The sequence below is a fragment of the Raphanus sativus genome, chromosome 4 (genome assembly GCF_000801105.2).
Source record: "Raphanus sativus cultivar WK10039 chromosome 4, ASM80110v3, whole genome shotgun sequence".
Classification (NCBI taxonomy): Eukaryota; Viridiplantae; Streptophyta; class Magnoliopsida; order Brassicales; family Brassicaceae; genus Raphanus; species Raphanus sativus.
Window position 1 is genome coordinate 10,240,414 of NC_079514.1, and position 24,085 is coordinate 10,264,498.

Consider the following 24,085-nt stretch of genomic DNA (forward strand, 5'->3'; position numbering starts at 1 on the left):
TTTGTATACGCTCGAAGTTCTCTTAAGCTTATGTACCCGACGTATCTGTCCTAATAGATCCACACAATCTTCTCCTCCCGGATTTTCATCTCAGCTCTAAACCACGCTCACGAGCTTGATTGTGACTGGCTTCTCGTTTCTTAATATATTATTAAAGTATAGTTTATTTATAAGAGTTTATAAAATCAGTTTATAAGGCTTTATAAGGATTATAAATAATTTATACATGTTTATAAACCATTTATGAAAATTTAGAATCATTTATAAACCTTTATCAATAGTTTTATATATATATATATATATATATAAATATTTATATAACTATTTATAAAGGCTTATAAAACCATTTATAAAATATTTATAAATTTATAAGAGCTTATAAAACCTTGTATCAACTTGTATAAATCTATAAAGTTTATAAAACACATATAAATATTTATATTACTATTTATAAAGGTTTGTAAAACTATTACAAGAACATATAAGCTATTTATAAGAGTTTATACATTTATTTATAAGAGTTTATACATTTATTTATAAGTGTTTATAAATTAATTTATAAATTATTTATAAGTGAGAAGATGAACTCTTATAAATGATTTAAATATCTGTAGTGTTCTTTTTTAATATCTTCTCTTGTTTTAATGTCAGTTGTAAACATTTTCGTTTTAAATAATGAAGATGATTATAATAAGGCCTCACGAGAGGAATGTTTCAGGTGGATTGGCACAACTTTTTCCCAGGTCACTTTCTTCTGCCTTTCTCCACTTAATACTCGAGAAAACTCACAAACATGTAAACACTAGTTATTAGAAACTGATAGTGACTAAACAAACACAAAAGAAGCTTAATGTATGAAAAAGTAGTACATTATCACCATTTATATGTTAATAAACAATTTATAAATGCTTATGAAAACGTTAAAGTTAATAAACAATTTATAAGGTTTATATACGTTTACAAATCAATTTGAAAATCCCTAAATCATTCATAAGAATCTATAACCATTTATAAAGGCTTATAAAATAATTTATAAGAGTTTGTAAAATAATTTATAAGGGTTTACAAGAATATATAAATAATCAATAAGAGTTAATAACAGTCTATGAAACTTTTGTAATGTTTATAAAAAATAGTTTATAAAGTTTGTAAATCATTTTTAAATGTTTATAAATTATTTGTAAGAGTATATAAACAATTTATAAAGGCTTATAAAAAAGTTTATAAAGTCTATAAACAGTTTCTAAATGTTCTATAAAAGAAATCAGTTAGAAGGTCTTTAAATCATTTATAAGAGTTCATAACCATTGAGAAATGCTTATAAGACAATTTATAAGGTTTGTAAAATATTTTATAAAGTTATATAAATAATTTATAAGAGTTTATAAAACATTTATAAAGTTCATAAAAGTTTTTAGAAAGTTTAGAAACTATTTACAACGGCTTATTAATCATTTATAAAGGGTCTATAAACCTTTTATAAAAGGTATGTAAACAATTTGTTTCTTCATGCCTCTATAAAGTCCATAAATCATTCATAAAAATACATCATTTGGTATGATCTGTCTTTCAATCTATTTATGTATTCTTGGATGGATTAATTGTGTTTGCAAGAAGGAAGTATCTATAATGATTAATAAAATTATTTATGTGTATTTATACAGATTTATAAAACCAATCATATGAATATACAAAAACAGTTTTGTATATAAACCATTTATTATAGTTTATAAAAAATTATGAACCATTATTTATAAATTTTATAAAGTCATCTGTAAAGTTTATAAAAACACTTCAAAATATTTATAAAACTATTTATAAGGGTTTATAAAATAATTTATAAGAATTTATAAATCATTTATAAGAGTTTATAAATCTATTTATAAGAGTTTATAAATATATTTATAAGAGTTTATAAAGTTTATAAAGGGTTTAAATGAATTTATAAAAAATAATATGAGATATTTAAGGGTTAATAAAAGGTTTTAATGGGTTTTGAAGAGTTTATATAGAGTTTATAAAAAATTACAAAGGTCTATAAAACCATATAAATATTTATATAACTATTTATAAAGGTTTGTAAAACTATTTAAAAGGGTTCATAAAACTATTTACAAAACTTTAAGCTATTTATAAGAGTTTATACATTTATTTATAAATATTTGAGACTGACATCCTGATTCTCTTCAGACATCCTGATTCTCCTTTCTCGGATTTGAGACTGTACACGAGAGAGTGTCTGCATACATTTCAAAGTGTTTGCTGCTTGACGTTTAACAACAGATCCTTCCATCAATGACTTAAGCCTGACCAAACCCCTCATCGCCCGTATTGCTCTTTTTGCCTGTACCAAGCAAGACAAAGTTACACACCACAAAAATAAAAACAGAACAGTAAAACAACTGAAAGATCCAGGAACCAAAGAACATACCAAATAGGCTCTGAATATAGTCTGAATCAAGATAGCAGCCGCTTCTTCGTTTGACTTTCCAGCAAACCGAGTAGGTGCAGCACGAGGACGAACCACCTCAGGAGGAGCAGAAGATGATGAAGATGGGACTAGAGGAACATCAGTGGTCGTAGCATTCACAGCATCTGTAGAAGGAGGGGAAAGATTGATGTTTCGTTCAACAACCACTTCAGCTACTCTCACCTCAAGTGGAGGTGGAGGAGGAGAATGTCTGGCGTTATCCAACAGGGGAGGAAGGATAAAGATCACACCATTTGGGCTCTCGGGATCTGTGCTTCGACTTCTGAAAAAACATCAAACAACAGAAATGTCAAGAAACACAATAATATAAAATATGAATTAGCACAAAGTTTTCATTACCTTTGAATCTGGGCTGAATGCTTTCTTGACGCTAAAGAACCATTTTGCTTTCTTGCCCGTCTCTCCACCGTCCTTTGTGTGATCCCTTCACATAGATTAAATAAAACAAAAGGTTATTTCAAAAGAAAACTTAAATCTAGTAGTAGTGATCTCTAACACATTCTTCCTGAGTCCTGAGCCAACACAGGAAAGACACTAAGCTTAAGTCAGTAAGAAGATTACTGCAACAGACAGTAGTCTTTCCCAATGCTGCGCCTCCAGCAACACTTAACCAATCAAAAATCAAGCCACAGAATCTCAGATCAACACTATTCAGCCAAGTAAAAAAGCTGAACTGACCTATTACAAAAGGCTGTCTCTGGATCTCTCCTGATGCTTGGTGGAAGGTAAGGCCCCTCCACTTTGAGCTTCTCCAAAAGCGAATCAAGGCTCGTCACCACCGTCAATGGAGGAGAAAGTGAGAGATCGTCTTTTTCCTCCCGAGCTTCTTCGTCGAAGAACTCGCCAGCACCGTAAAATTCGCCGGAGTACTCGCCAGAGCCGTTAAATCCGCCGGACAATTCGTCCGCTCCGATCACCGTCGAATTCAAAATCAACCCGGAGAACTCTCGGATCTGGAATTGGGGAAGAAAGAGAGTAATTTAGATTTAGTTATTCAGGGGTACAATAGTATTTTGTCTACTAAAATTTTAAAGGTAAAGTTGGTTAAGGTAAAAATGAAAAGTGGTAGTAGGAAAGTGGTAGTTTAGACAATTTCCCCTTTATCTTTGTCAAGTTTCAACTAAATGAAAAGGTTGAATCTTTCCAATATAACTTTCTCCAGTTTGGTATTTTCAGAACTGGTTTAACCAAACATATTAATCGTCATATAGGTATTTACATGTTGCCGTCAAAACACACAATTTAATCACCAGTTATAAAAGCATTATTTATGTTTAAAAATTCTTCACTTATATTTAGTCAAAAAAAAAAAATTCTTCACTTATTCCAAACTAGTTATTTTTCTACCAAGAAATTTGAGTCGGCCGGTTGCCACATTAGGCTTAACACAGAATATTCTCATATTTATAAACTTTATATTCTTTAATTTAATGATTGAAATGGAGAGAGTAAATGAGCAAGGAAATGGGACGAGTGGATGGCATGTAGATTGATGCTGGAAAGTTTCAACGATGAGCTCCATGGAAGTTGAGCAGGCCCATCTTTCGTTGTGTATATTTGTTTTAAATTAGTTTAATTACTATTTCTGGTCTGCTTTAGTTTAACAGATAAACTTATAACTCATAACACCTAAGGCGTACATGTCCATCAGTCGATCCATGACGTGGGGACAATTATCTTACAGGCATTGAAACGGTCCAAAACCAAATAGAGAGACAACAGAAACAAAACACAGTTGGTGTCATTTGTATTAATAGAAACGGCTCAAACAAAAGTCAACGGCTCTCCATAACGACAGGAATCGTTTTATAATGTTTAATTTAGTTTTTTTTCCGTGTTTTTATTTTGTTAAGAGATTGATGGCCTCCACCATCATCACCATCCAAGAAATTTCCGAGATTTAAGCTCTGTTTTACAAACACACAAGTAATCGAATCTCATTTTATAGAAACCCTAGTTTCTTTCCAAGGAGATTCGTTTCCTTGATACACACGTCTCCTTCCAAAATAATATTTCTTTGTTCTTCTTCTCTTTGATTCCATATTTCTTGAGGTTATGGCAACGACGTCAAACACGACAAAAGCAAAGGTGGACAACAATAACCTAACCAGAACAAAATCACTCGGTAAGAAACCAAAGCAACCATCGTCGGTATCATCAGAAGATGGATCTGATCAGAAACCTGAGAAGCCTTTGCCAAACTATCTGAAACCAACAATCAGTTCAAGGCCTGACCCAGTCAAGTTCTTGAAAAAGAATGATCAGGATAACCAGAAGCTTCTCCGTAGAAGATCTTTTGATCGACCACCACCTTCTTTGACTTCTGCATCTACTCCTTCTCCTCGTATCCAAAAAACCCTCAACGCCTCTCCTTCTCTGCCACGAGACAAACCCGCGGTTCCTAGAGAGAAGCCTGCCACAGCTACACGGTCTTCGTCTTTCCATGGAAGCAGAGGTGTTCCAAGAGGAAGCACTTCTGTGAAATCGCCTCATGTTGCTCCAAAGAAGAGCGGGTTGAGCAGTAGTAGCACGTCTTTGAAGAGCAAAAAGGAAGGTTCTGAAAAGAAAGCACCCGAGAAAGAGATTGCCTTGGATACTGCTTCTCTGTCTTCTGCTCAGGAAGATGAAGAGGAGATTCCCAAGGTTGAGAGTGATGTACAAGTTGCTGATGATATAGAAGAAGCCAAAGATGAAAAGGAAAATAAAGAGGTGCATGTAGAGGTTGTGCATGGGGATGCTTCTGGTGAAGAGAATGAGAATGATGGATCAACATTGGTAGCTCCTGTTGTGGAAGACATTGTTGTTGTTGTTGCCAAAGAAAATGAAAGAGAAGAAGAAGAAGAAGAAATATTGGTCAATGAACATAACTCAGAAGAGAAGATAGAGGAAAAGAAAGAACAAGAGAACAAGGGTGAACTCACTGATCTAGAGGTTATACCAAAGATTGATGAAGGTGAGACTTCAGAGAAGGTCGATGCTGACATGAAACCAAAAGAAGTTGAGAAGGTCGAAGAAGTTGAAAGCGTGAAAGAGACTAGGGAAGAAAAAGAAGAAGTGGAAGAAGAAAAGGAAGTGAACAGAGAAGAGAAGGAAGAGGTTAAAGATGAGGAAAAGGAAAAGGATAAAATTAAAGAAGAATCAGGAGAAGGAAAGAAGAAGGAAATAGTGAAAGGTAAGAAGGAATCTCCATCGGCCTACAACGATGTAATAGCAAGTAAGATGCAAGAGAATCCAAGGAAGAACAAAGTTTTGGCTCTTGCTGGAGCTTTTCAAACCGTTATTGACTATGAAACTGCCGCATCTAAGTGATATATGTCACAAGGAGAAACAACAACAACCACAGCAACAACAACAACAACAACAACAAAATCAATGATGTCATCTCTTTAGCTTTGAATTCTATATTACCTTTTTATTTCTGTCTAATTTTTATTTGCCATTGTTATACTTTTTGTCTCGTGGATTGCATGCTTTTGGAGTGAACAAAGTTACACGCACCTAATTACACTATATGTTTGAATGGATTGGATGCATTTGTGTATATAAGCAATGACTTGGTTGATCAAAAAAAAAAAAAGCAATGACTTGAAGACTAGCTAGCTACTTTTAACTCCGTAATCATACTACCTCGATCTTTTTTTTTTGCCATCTGAATTTTCATTAAGATATCGGTTGAAACCATTGACAGATCTAGTAGCCATAAACACCAACCTGGCCAAAACATGGAATGAAAGCAAACCATAACCCAAAAATCCTGAACAACAAAATAGGAAACAAGGGTGGTCTCTCATTGTCAAAGATGTCCGATACAACTGATGGTTTAAACTTTAAGGAAATAAAGTGGAAAGAGGGGAGGGATACGTTTAAAGGAAATAAAAGTGGAAAGAGGGATAATTACTAGTTGCAGAAAAAGAATAATACATTATTTTTTTTACCTTTTAACTTATTTACTAGGTGTTTCGTCCATTTGAAAATTCTTATGAAATTATTTTTGAAAATTTCATTGTACACTATATTCATTATATATAAATAAATCTTAAAAATTATTCAATATTCTCTTTTCAATTATATAAAATTAAAAATATTACTTGATTAATATTTGTTATGTGTTTTCTGTTTTTCTAAACTTTTTATTAAAAGAGATTATCTTTTATTTTAAAATATTTAAGACTTTAATAATTTTTATTATTGTTAATGTTAATCAATTATCTAATCAAAATATTAAATTTAGTTTTTATTTTGTAACTAATTTATACATTAAAAGTATAAACGATATTAACCATTCAAATATTCAACATGAAAACAAAAATGTCAAAAATTTCTTCACAAATATTTCTATCATTTTCTTCTTCTCTCGATACATGTGTGAATGTATATTCTTTTCGCCTAAAACTTTGTAACTTTATAGAAGGAAAAGGATATATCTAACTTTATTTTGTCTTACATATATTTTTAAAATCAACATATATATTATACAGGTTTGAACTTGCATAAGAATACAGCGATGATAATAATTAGCACGAATCATATATTCATATGATGTATGTTTTTTTTTTTTTTTTGAAATGGTCAAGTTAGTGTTATCAAATCTGAAGTTTGTTTCCATGTTAAGAAGTGGCTGCAAAATAAATAAAGAAAAGCTCCTCTTGTAGTGTTTTTTTTAAAAAGGAAAAAAAAAACACTACAAGTTCCCTGTAGTGTTAACTATAGGGAACTTTGTTAGGATTGAGCAAGTAAATAACCTAATGGTAATATATATACTAAATGCTACTCAACCTACTATCACATTCTACCTAGATCAATTTAAGACTTAAGGATACAAGTGGCTGGTGCCTTTCCAGCGAGGAAGTGTCCCACGCACATGAGAGTTCCTATCAACTTTTTGACATTTTGTTATAACAAAACAAGCACAGGTGGCAGGACACAAATTTAGTGAAATTGAGTTACACGTGTTGTTTTAAGTCCATAACCTCTTCTTCCATTACTCCCAACAGTTGTCGGAATGAGATGAGATCATCAAACAAGCAATCGCTCTTGTGGCAGAAAACAAAACAAAACAAGAAACAAAGTAAGAACAAAAAGAAGAGGGTCACGTCTTCCGCAACTACATTTATTTCCCCAAGCCCTCAGAAATTACAAATTATAAGAAAGTTCTGATATTTTAATTTAATATCTTTAATTCAGAAAATAATATTTTGACGGTCTTTAATAAAATTAAAATCAAATTAATTTTTATTTATATGTTTTAACTTTTAATCTTCTTTAAATGTCTAAAAATTCGGAAATGAAGAGAATCAAACCTTCCAAAAGAATCTGATAAAATGGAAACATTCATTGGTTATTTTAAAAATATATACATTTTTGTAATATATAATCTCAAACAAGTATTCTTCCAAAATATATTTGATTGTGTTTTGAGATGATTGCGCTTCTAACATTTTCTCTCTAGTTGGTTCTTAGAGAAAGTTTAATATGTGTTACTTTGGTATTAGGTGTGAAACCTAGGTTATTTATAAAAGAAATTAATGTCAGGTGGTATTCAGCATCGACGATATCAACTATTGTAGCTAGGTCTCACTGAAAAGGAATTCAGAAGTTAAAACATCAACAACGGAAAAGAGACTCATTAACCAAAACATATTGGTTTGACACTAAGTGTATGATTAAAAAATTGAGGTATTGATATCGAATCCTTCTCAGTCCGCACCCCCACCACTCACCCACATGTATGCTCAATTTTCTAGAAAAATATATTCACAAAATATTGACGTTGTCTTTGTCAACTATTGACTGGTCCTTTATAATAAAATAAAAAAAGAGAATCGATAATGTGGAGACTGAAAGGACAACAAACAGATAAGCAATTAAAGAATCAAACACTAACGTGGTTCATTGCTTTTCTCCCGTCGACATAATATATAACTAATTTCCCGAATTAAATAAAGAACATTAATTCGCGCGACGAAAAGAAATTAAGAGAAAACAAAGAAAAAATAAACTATGAACAAAAGAAAAGAAAAAAGATAAACGATTTGCATTATTGATCATCATCATCATCGTCTTCTTCTTCCTGCAGATCCGAGAGTGCAAAACAGCTCTGAGACTTGAATGCTCTGTTCTTGAACGAAGGTTTCCTCGCAAAAACACCTCCTCCTCCTCCTCCTCGCTCTTCATCACTAGATTTGAGTTCTTCATCCTCCTCATCGTGGTCTTCGCTGACCGGAAAAAGAGGCATAGATTTAGGGTTTTGCCAAGAGTAGAACGATCTTCTTGCTAACTTATTACAGATCTGTAACCTTCTTCGTTTGTTCAATGGATTCTCTTGCTTTGGTACTTCTTTAACACTCCCGATCTCTCCTAGATTCCCAAACGATTTCGATTTCCCTTTGTAGTGATTCGATAACCCTCTTCTAAAATTATTTTCAAAAAAAAACCCTAATTAGTTCTTGTTCAGCAAGATTCTTTAAAGGGCACAAATGAGAACTTACTTGCTGAGGAGGGAATCTTCTAGAGAGCTCATTGAAGACAACCCTAACTCTTCGTCTTCACTTTCTTCGTCTTCTTCGCTGTCTCCCGGACTTCCGATCGACGACGAACTTTCCGACGAGTAATCCACCGTCTTCCCTGACCAGATTCGACTCAAACCGGCTTCGTCCTCGTTCACCGTGTCACCGTAAGAGGATGAGGAGGAAGCCTTCTCCGTCGCCGCCGGCTGATCGTTTCCGTAGTCCGAGACCTCGATTGAGAACCTAGGTCCTCCTGACATAATCTCCATCACCGTAAAAGACACAAACCAGGTATCTCTTACCGATTTGGTCTGAAAATCACGGTTTTTTTTTAAATCCTCACTTCCGGTTTTTTTTTCTTGAATCACAGACTCTCAGAGAATAGTAGAAATCGCCATGGTCGAGAGAGAGAGAGAGAGAGGATAAGGTTTTTATCTATTTTTACAAATTTAATTGAAGGAAGGCGATAAAGGACGATAACTGGATAAAATATTTATCCTATTGGAGGATTAAATATTATAAATTTATATATGCGAATGCGTGATTTCGGACACAAAAAGTACTGTAAACTAATGTATCTCCCTGTCCTTCCTTTCTGCTTATGATCTCTGTATTTTTAGTATTTTTTAACATTTGAAAAAAAAATCAGATGGTAAATTTTGGGAAATTAATAATATTCCTGAACAAACTCAAAAGGAAAGTAAAGGATTTTGGGATTGTACTATATGTTTCGTCCAAATAACTTGAACGAAAACTTTTGTTCATAAAAATAATAATTGAAAGAAAAGATATAACTGGATATTTTATAGGCTATAATATGCATTTTTTTGAAAATATGAAAATCATATTATTTAAAATGTCAGAAGTAAATAATTTTGAATTGTAATTACCATGCCAAAAGGAGTTTGAGTTCATAAATAAAGTTGGATAAGTTTAGGAATTAGTAAGTTTGAAGTAATTTAGAAAATTTCACTATATTTTAATGACCATATCAAAGGCATTTTTGGGTTTTATTTACAGTGGAGAATCGATTTGTGTATTGTTTTTAAAAGAATTGATTGGTTGGTGCTGTAGTTTTAATTTTTATGTTTTAGAAAATAGTATGTGAGTTTCATTGTTTTGGCTTTAATTATTTTACTGTAGATTTATTTTCAAAGCCCTAAATAAAAGCTGTAGAAAATTGATTTAGAAAGCTAACATATTTATTTTCTAACTTTTTGACTGTAACTTTAATTTTTGGATCTCAAGTTTGATTGCTCTAAAAAACGGTGTGAAAATAAAAAGTGATTGTCCAAAGCATTTACAGCACTACCAATCACCTCCAAAAATAATTCATATCTACCATAGTTGTTGAGTTGGTCACAACTCAAGTAAGATAAAAGGAAAGTAATATTTCTGTTGAATACTTGAATATGTATTACATAACATCAAATCCGACGGATCAGTACACAATAATTTTTCAGTTCAAACGTTTTTTTTTCTTTCTTCTTTTCTGGCTTAAAATGTCATTTCTTTGTCGCAATTTATGTATATACAAGTAAATAGATCACTAGAAATGATAGATAATTAACAAGTAATAATAACCCACTAAGAAAACTTATAAGTCATAGGTCAACGTCAAAGCAGGGGACCAATGGTATGAGGCTCAGGTTAGAGAAACAACATAAATAATCTAAGCTATCTCGTTCTTAATTTTTAATTCTAGCGTTTGCTCTTCTCGGTGTCTGAGAATCACCCTCGGATGTCCACACCCTCCTTAGTTGGGAAGTATTCGTTATATAATTGAATAATTAATTATTTAATTTGATTTGATCTGTAACCATTCAAATATTTTTTTCAGGTCTTTAATCGGATATCCGATTTAATGTATAAAATAAAATTAAAAATCCAAAATAATATAAAATAATATTTATTATTAAAATAAAATTTATTTATTTTAAAATTCTAATAAATATTTTTTAAAATTTAGTAAATAAAAATACGGTACTGTAATTTTTTATAAAATAGAATATTATAGAAAATATATACATGATTCTTTAAATATATGTATATATATGCATATAGGAGATCAGATTGAATATTTGTTTCTAAAAAATATTAGTAGTTGTGATGTTTTTTACTTCTTACGGATATTACATATTGGTATTTAATTTTCTTTGTAAAGCTACATATATACGACTTTTGGATCGAATTGAAACAAATAACAAATCAAATCAAAATTTACGAATATTTTATCCAAATCGGATCTGAAATCCATCTGGATCCACGCTAAAAATAGAATATCCGGATTTAATTTTTTTTGAACACATCCGAATTTAAATCCAGATAGTAAAATCTTGGATTCTTTAAAAATCGGATCTGAATTTTCATAATATATTAAATTTCTACTTTTTAATAAACATATTTGATATATTAATATTCATACATAAAGTTGATCTTATAATATTATATATGAATTCATATTATTATTATATATATGTATATATAAATATTGTATAAATATTTTAGTATTTAATTTATATATTACTGTTAGAATTTTAGTATTTTCTAAATATATTATTTTTAGTTATTTTACAGATTTGGATCCAAATACTTACAGATAATATATTATTTGAAAAATATACGAAATCCAAATACCGGAAGTATGGATCCGGAACCGAATCTAAATCCATGGATCCGAATCTAAATCTAAATATCATAAATTTTCCGAATATTCGGATTTGTCCCACCCTTACCACAAGCTATTATATCTCTCTCATTATCGATTTTATTTTCAATATTTTGTGTAGCTTTTAAATCTGGGAATCAAATGTTATTTTCCCTTTTTTAATTATTAACACGAGAAAAAAGAGAGATATATAAGTGTATTGGTCTTGTTGGCTAAACTTTATAGAAAGCTTAATTATCATGCTTCCACCCACAATCTAAAAAAATACAAAACAAATCAATTAGGCACGAGTTTGTTGGATTTTCCATATATATAAGTTTGATCTATTGATTATATGAAAGAAAGTTCCTTTTACGAAGGATCTAAAGATTCGCAGACCATCTATCTTATTAAAACAGAAACATTCTGCTGGACCTAACATTTATTTTGTAAGTTTTTAAATTAAATACACCTTTATACTTTATAGTTAAACATACATTAAATCACTAATGTTTCTTTCTTTATACTACTATCAATGTTTCCAAACAATATACTTATTTCTTTATACTACTATCAATGTTTCCAAACAATATACTTATTTCTTTATACTACTATCAATGTTTCCAAACAATATATTTTTTATACTACTGTCAATGTTTCCAAATAATACAATAATTAATCTTAATTATTTTATATCTATCATTTTCTCTTTAAAATTTTGTAGAAACGTTATAATTTCATAAATTGCAAAATAGTGAACTTTAAAATTTCGATTATAAGATTACAAATTATGAAACTATTACAATTTAAATCCAATTAGATTACATATCGGTCATCCATCAGTTCAATCGGTTAGTCTCGGGTTTTAGTGATTTTTAATATGAATATTTTAAAAACATAAATTGAATTCTCAGATCTCCGGACTAACCGGTATAATCACAATCGGGTTGAATTTAAAAATACTGATTTAAATGCAAAAATATTTTAAATACACACTCTTTAAAAATTACCAAAATATTTGTTAAATTATTAGTGAAATTTTTCATCGTAAAATATTCCGCGCTTCAAAAGCGCGGGTCAAAATCTAGTTTTATTGAAAGTTCAATTCTATATGATGACCAGATTAAACTATAGATCAAAACTAAACCAACAATGTCGTTTTCATTTGTAGTATACTACGATTATATTTTTCTTCTTTCTCCAACAAGCAGACTATGATTCTCAAAGGGAAATTTGGACGCATGACTATAGTACAATTAGAATTGAGGCGGTAATCATAGTGAACGGAGTGCTACGATATTCTTTATATAATATGTATAATGACAAAAATTACCCTTTATTCCTGTTCATTCTCACTCTCACTTGATCTTTGTTTTTTTTTCTTTTATTCAATGATTATTTACAAGTTTATGAAACCGTACGTTACACGACATATAATTATCATATCCACCAAGTGTTTGATTTTTTCTTCATATCTTTGTTTGGGTTTACAATTTTGCTACTATCCAATATATATGGGATTAAGAACCAGAGGATGCGTAGAGCTAGTGGAGAAGATGAACAGTATACACTTCGTCGAACTATACTATTTGATATATATAGAATATAACACCACGATGTGTACTGTTACATCATCTCTATGTATTGTCTTCCAGCAATGCCGCCAATCATTGTTTCCTTACCTCTTTTCACCGTCACTTCTTTTTCTCCAATTCTTCTAGGTATTTTTTTCTCCTACTTCATCAATTTCGAGTACACCTCCATCATCCCTTTGCTAATGGTGTATCTTCTTACACTGCTCGACTCTACTATTTAATGATTATAGTATAGTATGTCTCATCTTCTCCTCTACTTCTTATTGTGGTTTTTTACTAATCCCTCAAATTTATTGACAATGCCACTAGTTTCTTCACAAATCGGAAATCCTCCTCCTTTGGGTTTAGGGTTTAGGGTTTATGGTTTGTGGTTTGGGTTTAGGGTTTAGGATATATGGTTTGGATACATTGTTGGATTTAGGATTTGGGTTTAGGGTATATGGTTTGGATTATGGTTTTAGTTTAGGTTTAGGGTTTGGGTTTAGAGCTAGTGTAGAAAATGAACTGTATACACTACGTCGAACTATACTATTTGATAAATATAGAATAGTACACAACGATGTGTACTGTTACATAATTTCTATGTCTTGTCTTTCAGCAATGTCGCCAATCATTGTTTCATCACCTATTCCCACTGTCTCTTCTTTTTCTCCAATTCTTGTGGTATTTTTCCCCCTACTTCATCACCTCCATCATCCCTTTGCTAATGGTGTATCCTCTTACATTGGACGACTATACTATTTAATGATTGTAGTATAGTATGTTTCATCTTCTCCTCTACTTCTTATGGTGGTTTTTCACTAATCCCTCAAATTTATTGACAATGCCACTAGCTTTTTCACAAATCGGAAATCCTCCTCTTTTGGGTTTATGGTTTGAATATAGGGTTTAGGGTATATGGTTTGGGTTTAGGTTTCAGGGTTTAGAGTTATTTGATTTTCCAAATTTGAAAGGTGCAGAAGTTAAATACTTCCCCATGGGTTCACTAATCCATTGGGGGGGGTTAGGGTATAGTTTTGAAGAGGAGGGAGGATTTGATTTGGGATTTTGGGTTTTGATCAAAAATAAAATTATAGAAAAATGGTATATAAGATCAAGGGAGCCTATAGGAGATTTTCCGAAACCATTTACAAACATAGAAATAAGTAACATTGTTATATATTATGTTAATGTGTTACATTCTATTGTAAAATCGAATAATAGAAATATAAGTGTAAACTAACCAAATATATAATTTTTTTTATAGTATTGGTATCAATTTGTTTTCTATACTATTTTTAAAATAGTATAGTATAGTATAGTTAGTTAATTGTGCATAATGCGTCAAACAGACGATCACGCGCGTAAAAGGAGATTCTTGTCCACTTTTGTGGTAAACAGACACACTTCCCCATAAAAGTCATACATGGTTACTTCTTTGATTTTTCTGCTTGCTATGAATATAGAGCAAATTGACCCGATTCTCAAACCCAATAAACGAATAATAATACACCAATACTAATATATTGAAGTTAGAATAAAAAAAAGTAAATAAGAAAATAAACAATGACATTTGTGATCGAGCCATATAGTGAGGCAAAGTTCCGAAGCTAACATAATTGTGGGCCTTGTGGCTTCGTGGCTCGCTGGATTATGTGTGTTAATCAAAAATGATATCACTGAATCCATCATACTAGTCTAACTATATATTCTAGAAAAATATTAGAAAGTAAATCGTTATTGTTCGGGATGTATGAAAGTGCAAAAGAGTTTCTATTTGATCTTTATCCGCTGGTTTTGAACTCCGAGAGTTTGTATAACTCGTCGGCTTTGGATTTGATCTTGTGTGATCTCTGTATGATTTACTGTAATCTGTTTCTATTGTGAAATATAATCTTTCAGTGTTAAAAAAGAAGAAGAAAAGAGTACAAAAGAGATATAAGTGCTAATGGTAAGGATAACGATCGAGAGTTCCTTATTTTGTTTATAAAATTACAAAACCCTTGAACCTTGATCCACTCAGCTAACATTGTAATCAAAGTGTGGCCTAGAAATTTAACCAATAACTAGATTTAAGAAAAAGGAAAAAAAAATACACTACAAAATAATCGTCAAACAATTTTTTTTTTTCAAAATAAATACAAGTTACTTCCACTATATATAAAACGAAAACGATGAGTATTGGTAAACTATAGGACTCAGGAGTAGTTTTTTCTTTTCGATTAATATCTGTAAGTCACATTTACAAAATATCAAATATGAAAGAAAATACTGTTACTATTACAATAAGGGAGTAAAGACTAAAACCACATGCTAGGCACCATATATATATATATATATATATATATATATATATACCATAAGATCTTATTTAATTTGGAATAACCCTAATGACAACACCATGTTGAGGCTCAACAAGCATTCTGAACACTGGAGAGTGCTGGTATGTGGGAGACAGAGTAAACTAAACCTTGACACAATAAGTGACACAAGGACCTTGAGCTCCATCATACCAAAGTTTTTTCCTAGACACAGCCTTGTACCTAAGCCGAATGGGACGAAGGTCTGAGGGTATTTACAAGCTTTAGAGACTCCTTCACTGAATCTCTCTGGCCTAAATTCATTTGCATCAGCCCCCCATATCTCGGGATCTCTGTGCAACGTAGGGATCAATGTCCAGATGCAAACTCCCTTTGGCACCATGAGGTTTCCAAGTTTTGTGTCCGCAAGTGCTTCTCTTGACACAAATGCCGCTGGTGGGTATAGCCTCAACGTTTCTTGGATAACCATTGTCACCTATGAAATGCAAGAGACATTAGTTTATGAAAATGGTCATATATATATTTGGAGGTCGAGAGACTTGACATGAGCGGCGAGACTGCGAATTACCGTCTTGAGGTTTGAAATAGAGTCTATGTCGGGGATACCATTCTTACAGAATCTCAAGACTTCATCACGAATCCGAGTTTGCCAAGAAGGGTTTAGAGCGAGGAGCATAAGACACCAAGAGACAGCAACCGCACTGGTCTCATGGCCAGCAAAATAGATGCTCTTACAATTGTCCACGACAAAACTTTTGTAAGATGATGCCTTGTCCACCAAGCTACCATCACAACTACTCATTGCTCCTTCTAGTATCAACTGCATTAGATCCTTCTTGTGATCTCCCACACATTCTTTTTCTCTCTCCTTAACAGTTTCCCATATCAAAGACTCGATATGCTTCTCTAACTCCTCAATATTTCCATTCCCATGCTTCTTAGTCCCGAACACAATTTCACTTGCAACCATATACACATAATAATCACTCAACAATACTATATTTGCTTAATGTATATAGATAACTAAATGGTTTTATAAATCCACATACGTGAAGCCATTGAGGCTGAAGAGGATGTTGTTGTGAGTGATGGCCTTTTGAAGACATCTAAGCTTAGAGAAGATCTCTTTGCCTTTGGAGAAAGAGCTCCCAAAGCAAGCTCTAGAGATGACATCAGCAGAGACAGCTCTTAGGTCTTCGTCCACTCTTATGTCACAAAATGTATCACCTTCTCTAATTTTAACCATCTCTTCCCATTTGCTAAGCATTGGCATCGCCGATTCAACCACCAAACCAACCATTCCCTTGACTTTGTCGAGGAAGAACTCAGGGGCGATGATACGTCGTTGATGGGCCCAGTGAGGCCCATTAGATGTGATGACACCACGGCCGAGAATGGATTTAAGGCGTTTGGTGACGTAGGAGACTTTGCCAAGGTTAAGAGTGTTGGCTTGGTTAAGCTCTTTCACCACCTCAGGGTGGTTTGCGTACAAGTGTTGCTTCATCCCCGTCGAGTATGTGTACACCCTCCCTTCATTATCATTATTGTCAATAAATTATATTTGTAAAAGAAATATAAAATAAATGCAAAGAAACCTTTTTTTGTTATATATTCTAAAAACAAGAAACTATATATTAGATTAGAGAAACAGCGACGATCCAATATTAGTTCTTCTCTAATCAACTGACGTGATGATAAATTACATTATACGGTTCCACGCGTGTTGGCGATGTGACAACCTCTTTTTCTATTTTAACAAATATGAACTATTAAAAATGTAAAAGGATATCTCAATTACTGGAAAAAGGAATAAAAATGAATCATTGAGAAGGAAATCATAGTATAATATAAGATGCTAGCTTTTGATCAAGTTGACCCGATCACAAAAATATTATTGGTCTTTTGTAGACTAACTAATGGAAGGACAGCTTTTCTCAAATTTTAAATTCTGCGGCATTAGTTGTCAGTCCATGCATATGTTACACACACACACACATATATATATATATATATATATATACACATATATAACACATACCTTAGCTGTCAATCAATATGCACATACATATGTATGCAAAAATGCATGCATGTATGTAAATCAACGACTACATAGTTACATATTATATGTATACGTAATTATATAGAACCAAGTAGATTAAGTACTCCAATTTAAATTCAATATATACAAGATGTAGTCTACAATCAAACGGATTGAAAGAAGAAGAAAATTTGACCACCGCATATAGATTCTACGAAGAGAGGTATTAATTAGTTTGTTTCTGTTTTCTTCATCCGTCCAAAATAAAAGGAATACTGCAATCCAAAAAGGATTAATCCGCCTCGAATTTAAACTAGAAACTATATTATGAGATTATATATAGAGCATACCCTTTGAACAAAACAAAAAGAAAAGAAAGCACACCGTATTGTTTTCGCCAATGATCGAGATAAGGAAAGAGAGAAGAAGTGTAGTCATGTGCGATGATATGATCACCAGAGTAGTGTTTATTAATCATTGTTTGTGATTGAATTCTTTGCATCTCCGGCACGTTTCCGCGAAATAGCGACGGCTGAGGACCCTTTACGCCTTGAATCGTCAGCCTCCTCCGCATCCTCCATTGCTCCGTCATGGCTTTGCCGTATATACGAAAACCTAAACCTAAGACTCCTATAACTATTATCCACCAAATGGTCTTGGCCGTTTCCACCATCATCAGACTCTCCATTTTTTTTTTCTTTTTTTGTAATTGGCTATAGCTTCTAAACTCACAACTTTTTTTTTTTTTTTTTTTGAAACTAACTCACAGCTTTTATTTCGTGCTAGTCTTTGGCTATATATATAGTCGACCACTTTTCTTTCGACCAAAGAGGTTTTCACAATTATAATGATATAATAGATGTATATTTAACGATGGGGAGTACTTTACTTTTGATGAAATAATTGTAATATTCGCAGATGTATGCTGTAGCACATGTGTCTATCCATATAGACTATGCAATTATTTTAGCTCTCGGTCCTTACACTAACTTACATACACATAGATTTGGGATGAAGTAGAGACTTGTACTTTGCTTTTTGAGGAATAATTAGTGGTCCGTTCTGCATAGGCGGTACTGTTAAATATAACTCTTAAACTGTTACGTATGTGTGTCTGTTGTTAATTAATGCGAGTACAATTGTCTTTTCTCAAAAGAAAAAAAAAGAAAAATATAGGTTGGGGATAATGATCGAATTATAGGTTTATATATCACAACAGAAATGCCAGAAATATATAGAAAGATTGTCTTTTGGTTTAAGTTACATTAAAAGTAAAAGATTACATTAAAAGTAAATATTTTATCAAGAGAAAAAGTTACATTTAACTCATAACATTATTTTATTTAGGAAGAACTCATAACATTACTGTTGTCATAATTTATTAAGAGAATCACAAATTTTTGTCAACTTTGACGCATCAATGGCCACTGGCCAGATGCCCAGAGCTATTGTTACATGTGAATATGTGCTATACGTTAGATAGTACTAAACTAAACTATCCCCGTTGAATTAGCTCGTTTAGAAACGTTATAGATGGTAAGATAGTGAAGTATACGTAGATCTATAAACAGTAATAACAGAGTTACAATCTGGTGGTCTATTTATGGTGAATTATATAGCTACGAAAATCTCAGCAACTGATGCTATGATTACACGGTACAAAACATGTTTTTGACTAAGATATAATCACAAATTTAAGAAATGAAAATTTGAATTTTTGGAGCTATAATTAGTTATAGCTAAGGGGTTTTAAGAACTAGTTATAATTAAGGTTGTTCAACAAAGTAACCAATATAACAAACCTAGCTGTAGATCCGAATCTCCTTTAACCAGGAACCGGTTCTGAATGATGATTGTAAAGCATAAATCATATTCATATTTCTCAGTATACCAATTCCAACCTTAATTGCAAGGACTGAACCTACCCTTAAGGGAACATTCATTGAATTTGTTTCCTGAATATTAATTATTGCAATCTCATCTAAGAGCTAGTATGAACACTTAAACACTACAAAAAGATCATTTAATATCATTTATTTTTTTGTAGTGCAAACGGTGGATTTTGTTTTCTGTGCTAGGTTTTATGGCTATGCATGATTCTTATTGAGTTGATGTATTATGCACATCAGTTTCAATTACAGGCATTTTATTGTATTTTCATTTTGACTCGATAAGATTAATTTTGAATTTTTTAAAAAAATTTGGGTCGAACAGAGAAAGAATATAATTATGTGTATGCTGCACTCGCACAAGAAACTGTTTTTTTTTAATTGCAACTTGGAGTATTTTATTTGGGTCATACGAATAAATAATAATGTAAATTATATATAACGTGCGACCAGATACATATTACATTAATCAAAGACCCAACTAGGGCCGGTCCAGCGTCACTACTCACTAGTTAGTTTGGAACATTATGTAAAAATCAGAAGGTACAAACTCAAATTTATAACAGACAGCTGGGTGACGGAACGCGATCGTGATTGCGATTTGGTTTTCGAAATAATATCCCTTTGGTGGTGTATAGTGCTATACAAACACATAAGGGCTAGTTCAATGATACCGCCGCCAGGGATGTATTAGACACAGAGTGTTCTATATCGGGTATTAGCAGAGATCCTTAATAATATATAAAATATATGAGTTTCTCTACTAATAACCAATTGGTCTTAAATGTGAAACCCATCTAGATTAACATGGTATCAGAGCCCGATCCACGTAATCCAGTCCGATCCACATCGATATGGTCCAAGTTGGTTCATCGATCTTTGCCCGAACATTCCGAGATTGACGTCCAGAGAGCCATTATTTTGAGGGGGCGTATTAGACATAGAGTGTCATACATCGAGTATTGACATTGATCCTTAGTAATATATAAGATGGAGGAGTCTGTCCACTAATAACCAATTGGTTTTAAAACAGAGTGGGTGCAAAACAGATACGTTATTTTTCGTTTTTACAATAATTCTCAGCTATCCTTTTCTATGTTGGTTTTAATTTTTCTTCACTATGCACAAAAATATATAATTGTGGTTTTCTGTGTGCACATATAATTGGAGGTAGTTAAGGATGAAAATAAACAACTATGTTATTTGAACAAAAAAAAATAACTATGTTAAAAGTTGTGATCAAATCATGTAGTGGCCGTATGTATCTCTTCATGTAACTGCATCTGGATTAAAATGCAATAAGCTTTCAAACTTCAACTTGTTTGAACATTTTTTAAATGCAGTAACTGAAATCTGCGCAGTTATTTCTCGTTTTACAATAATTCTTAGGTATCCTTTTCTATGTTGGTTTTAATATTTCTTTAGTATGTACAAAAATATATAATTGTAGTTTTTGTGTGCACATATAATTGGGGGTAGTTAAGGATGAAAATAAACAACTATGTTATTTTAACGAAAAAAATATATTCTATTAATTTTCCAGCATGACCAGTTGATAAAAGTCATGTCCAATTTAAATATAATGCATTTATTTAATTACGGTGATATTTATTTAAAATAGCACGCAACTACTTCATTATTTGTAACTTCCACCACTTCTGTTTCCAAAATTTTCGGATCAGTTATGTTAACTATGTAATAGTAATACGGTTATGAATATTATATGAATCTTTTTATTTTTGTGGATACATCAGATAAATTCAGTTCCAATAAATACTCTTACTGATAAAATAATATTTGTAACTACTTATATTCTAAGATGTATACATATTTTGTGAAGTCATATTTTAGTTCCAAAATATTAGTGACCACTACTTTTAATATTAAAAACTGTCGACAACCTTAGGAAGCCCAATAAATAAAAATTATATCACATGTAAACAATAATATTGATACTATAATTTAATAAATACTAGATTCTGACCCATCATTGAAAGATTGGGTATATTTTTTGTTTTACATTTTTGAAAAAAAAATAACTTTTATATTTGTGTTTTTAATTATATATATGTTTTTATATGTCTAATATTTTTAAAATAATTAATAAGAGGTTTTAACAATTATATTAAAATAGTTGGACCACACATATATCAATAGGTGATGTTCCTGTTTAATAGTATTGATTATTTTCACTACACAAATTAATAGGAATCAATTATGGTTTAATTAATGTTTTAAACACATTTTCTAGATGTTGAATTTGATTAGTTTTCGTTCATTGAGTTATTAGATTGACCATGGAAAACTATTTCAGTAATTTAATTTAAAATGTGGGAATAATTTTTTAACTCTGTAGAATGAAAAATGCAATTTAGATTCTTATCCGCTCTTTCAAAATGGCGGGTCAGAATATATAAATATATCAGTATTAAGAAAAGAAATAGCAATGTTTTAAAATTAGTAAATTTTAAAATTTTAAGTTATTTATTTTTCATTTCACATAAAATATATATTTTAAACAATTTTTATAACAAATTAAAGTTATGATATATAATAAAATACAATAATATCAAAATTAATAATTATTTAACTATCTAACTAAAACATTTAAATTAAATTTTAAAAAAGAAATTTAAATAAAATTGGATTATATATCGATCACCTAGAGGTTTAACATGCCCTTTTGGTTTCAATGGTTTTTGTGGGTTTTTATCAAGTTTTAATTGATGATATTTCTTGAAATATAAACCGAATTAAATATCCAATCACTGGGTTTATAGGTTTGACCACATATCCAAATTGTCCAGTTTCATAATAGACAGAATCCTTAAAAATTGTCAAAAGATTGTAAAATTGTTAATGAAGTTTTAAGTCATAAACTATCCTCAGCTTTAAAGCGTGGGTAAAAATGTTGTTTATGTTATTAAAACATGATCATTCTTATATTTTATCCGTTTAAATATATAGTTGACTCCTAAATCTTTGAAGTTGGTGATATTGTAATATTTATGATTAATTAAATATGAAATTTAATTAAGTGATGCAATTTTGGTTTAAGTCTCAGGTTTGGAATTTTTAGAAGTAGTGATTTAAATCTCAAGGGCATATTTTTAACCGCTCTTAAAAGGGCGAATATATTTTCTGTTTTATATATTTTTAGAAATTTAATTTTTCTATTTGTGTTTCTCAGTCATATTTGTGTTTTATTATTGTATGATATTTTTTAAAAATGATTAATCTATTCTATTAATTCTGCAGTTTGCCCTATTGATAAAAGTTGTGTCCATTTTTAAATTTTATAACTTCCTTTTAATACACTTTAATATACATTGTTTAACTTTAGATAACTGCTGTTATTGGATTATACACCTTTAGTTTTTTTTTGACGTAAAAAAATGGTAACTGTCTGATCGCCGTCATGACTCCGCTGCTCTGCATTCACGGACAGAGAGCTTGGCTGCATCGATGGTGAGAATCGAGAAGCTCCGGAATCGTGCTTTGATCGATTGAAGCTTTGCGGTCATGGTTTCGAACCGAGGCTGATGAATCGAGCAGTACGTCTCCTACATCTCTTTTCCAAGTGGTCGCTGCAAGCTTTGCGGACCAAAAGCGTGAAGCTTGGATCGAGGAACTCAAAGCGAACAAGCCACACTTCTGCTTATCGGTCGATTCGTAGTCTCGGGGAAGAGGGAGAGCGAGCTTCAGCCGAGAAGACCACGTCGAGCACTCCGTCTTCACCGCAGAGAGCGCTCTGCAACTCTCGATCTGGCTATGGCCGATTTCTGCATTTTTGCACACTTAGTCCCTGAGCTTTTGACAGTTTACGGTTTGACCCCAATACTTCCATTTGTTGCAGAAATGTCCTCGAATTTGTCCCATAATTATTGATTCTGCATAGACACTAAATCTAAAATCTACTTTTAAATATATAAACTATCATGTAATGTATACACACTAAATTTACTTTTAAATATATAAACTATCATGTAATATATAACTACCAATTAATAAAATAAATATATGAAAACAAAGCATGAAAATTTAATTAAAAACATATAATTTCATCTATTTAATTACTATTTGATTTTAAAAAAAATTGTAACTATACTTTGTTTTTTTAAATGTAATATTTGTTTACGAATAAAGTACAAATTTAATGTGTGAAAAGACTATGACACAAGTGTATTTTACTCGGGATGGGTACGGGTTGGTAGATTTTGGATTACGGGTATCCGTCAACCGGAAAAGTATTTAAAAGTAAATAAAAGAAAGAAAAGTAAAGACTTTTTAAAATATGGTAATTAAAAAAATTTAAAAATTATTATAAAAATTATTTTAATATTTTTATAATAATTATTTTAAAAAATTATAACCCGCGGATAACCGAAAAATTAAATGAGGTGGTGCTGGTACAAATTATTTGTTTACGGGTTGTGCGGGTCGCTTTTTTGACCAAAACAAAATTGAAATTCGCGGGTTGCGGGTTCGACCAGATCAATTTTTAAATTACTATTATTTAATAAAATATATTTTGTTAAGATTTATACACAAATATGATTATAAAGAAAAACAAATATAATCACAAAAAACAGAAATATGAAAATTAAATTAAAACCAAA

General features: G+C 31.4%; 4 protein-coding genes and 2 long non-coding RNA genes across 7 annotated transcripts; 2 read left to right on the forward strand and 4 right to left on the reverse strand.

Moving 5' to 3' along the window:
* Nucleotides 1-2,199: 2,199 nt before the first annotated feature.
* Nucleotides 2,200-3,307, reverse strand: LOC108852745 (uncharacterized). The gene is made up of 3 exons (XR_001949586.2): nt 2,831-3,307; nt 2,432-2,753; nt 2,200-2,336 (listed from the first exon to the last, which is right to left on the reverse strand). It is a non-coding gene; the product is annotated as an uncharacterized LOC108852745 (long non-coding RNA).
* Nucleotides 3,308-4,070: 763 nt separating this feature from the next.
* Nucleotides 4,071-4,432, reverse strand: LOC108850227 (uncharacterized). The gene is given in 3 exon segments (XM_018623796.2): nt 4,071-4,081; nt 4,335-4,371; nt 4,373-4,432. Coding segments are annotated over 3 exon segments (108 nt in total).
* On the forward strand, nt 4,406-6,030 carry LOC108852216 (uncharacterized). The gene has a single exon (XM_018625721.2). The coding sequence runs from the start codon at nt 4,547-4,549 to the stop codon at nt 5,798-5,800; it is 1,254 nt and encodes a 417-aa protein (XP_018481223.1). The 5' UTR covers nt 4,406-4,546; the 3' UTR covers nt 5,801-6,030.
* Nucleotides 6,031-8,355: 2,325 nt separating this feature from the next.
* On the reverse strand, nt 8,356-9,438 carry LOC108848659 (KID-containing protein 1). Of its 2 annotated transcripts, none has more exons than XM_018622081.2 (2): nt 8,980-9,438; nt 8,356-8,898 (listed from the first exon to the last, which is right to left on the reverse strand). In XM_018622081.2, the coding sequence occupies exons 1-2, from the start codon at nt 9,264-9,266 to the stop codon at nt 8,529-8,531; spliced, it is 657 nt and encodes a 218-aa protein (XP_018477583.1). In that variant the 5' UTR covers nt 9,267-9,438; the 3' UTR covers nt 8,356-8,528. The 2 variants fall into 2 exon arrangements, with proteins under 2 accessions (XP_018477583.1, XP_018477582.1); XM_018622080.2 differs by having other exon boundaries at nt 8,356-8,901; nt 8,980-9,427.
* LOC108848660 (uncharacterized) lies at nt 9,147-9,751 on the forward strand. Its single transcript, XR_001949070.2, has 2 exons — nt 9,147-9,288; nt 9,368-9,751. It is a non-coding gene; the product is annotated as an uncharacterized LOC108848660 (long non-coding RNA).
* A 5,645-nt stretch (nt 9,752-15,396) lies between these two features.
* LOC108853440 (cytochrome P450 714A1) lies at nt 15,397-18,382 on the reverse strand. Its single transcript, XM_018626852.2, is given in 5 exon segments — nt 15,397-15,684; nt 15,687-16,014; nt 16,108-16,498; nt 16,589-17,069; nt 17,962-18,382. Coding segments are annotated over 5 exon segments (1,599 nt in total). The 5' UTR covers nt 18,266-18,382; the 3' UTR covers nt 15,397-15,589.
* Between the last annotated feature and the right edge of the window lie 5,703 nt (nt 18,383-24,085).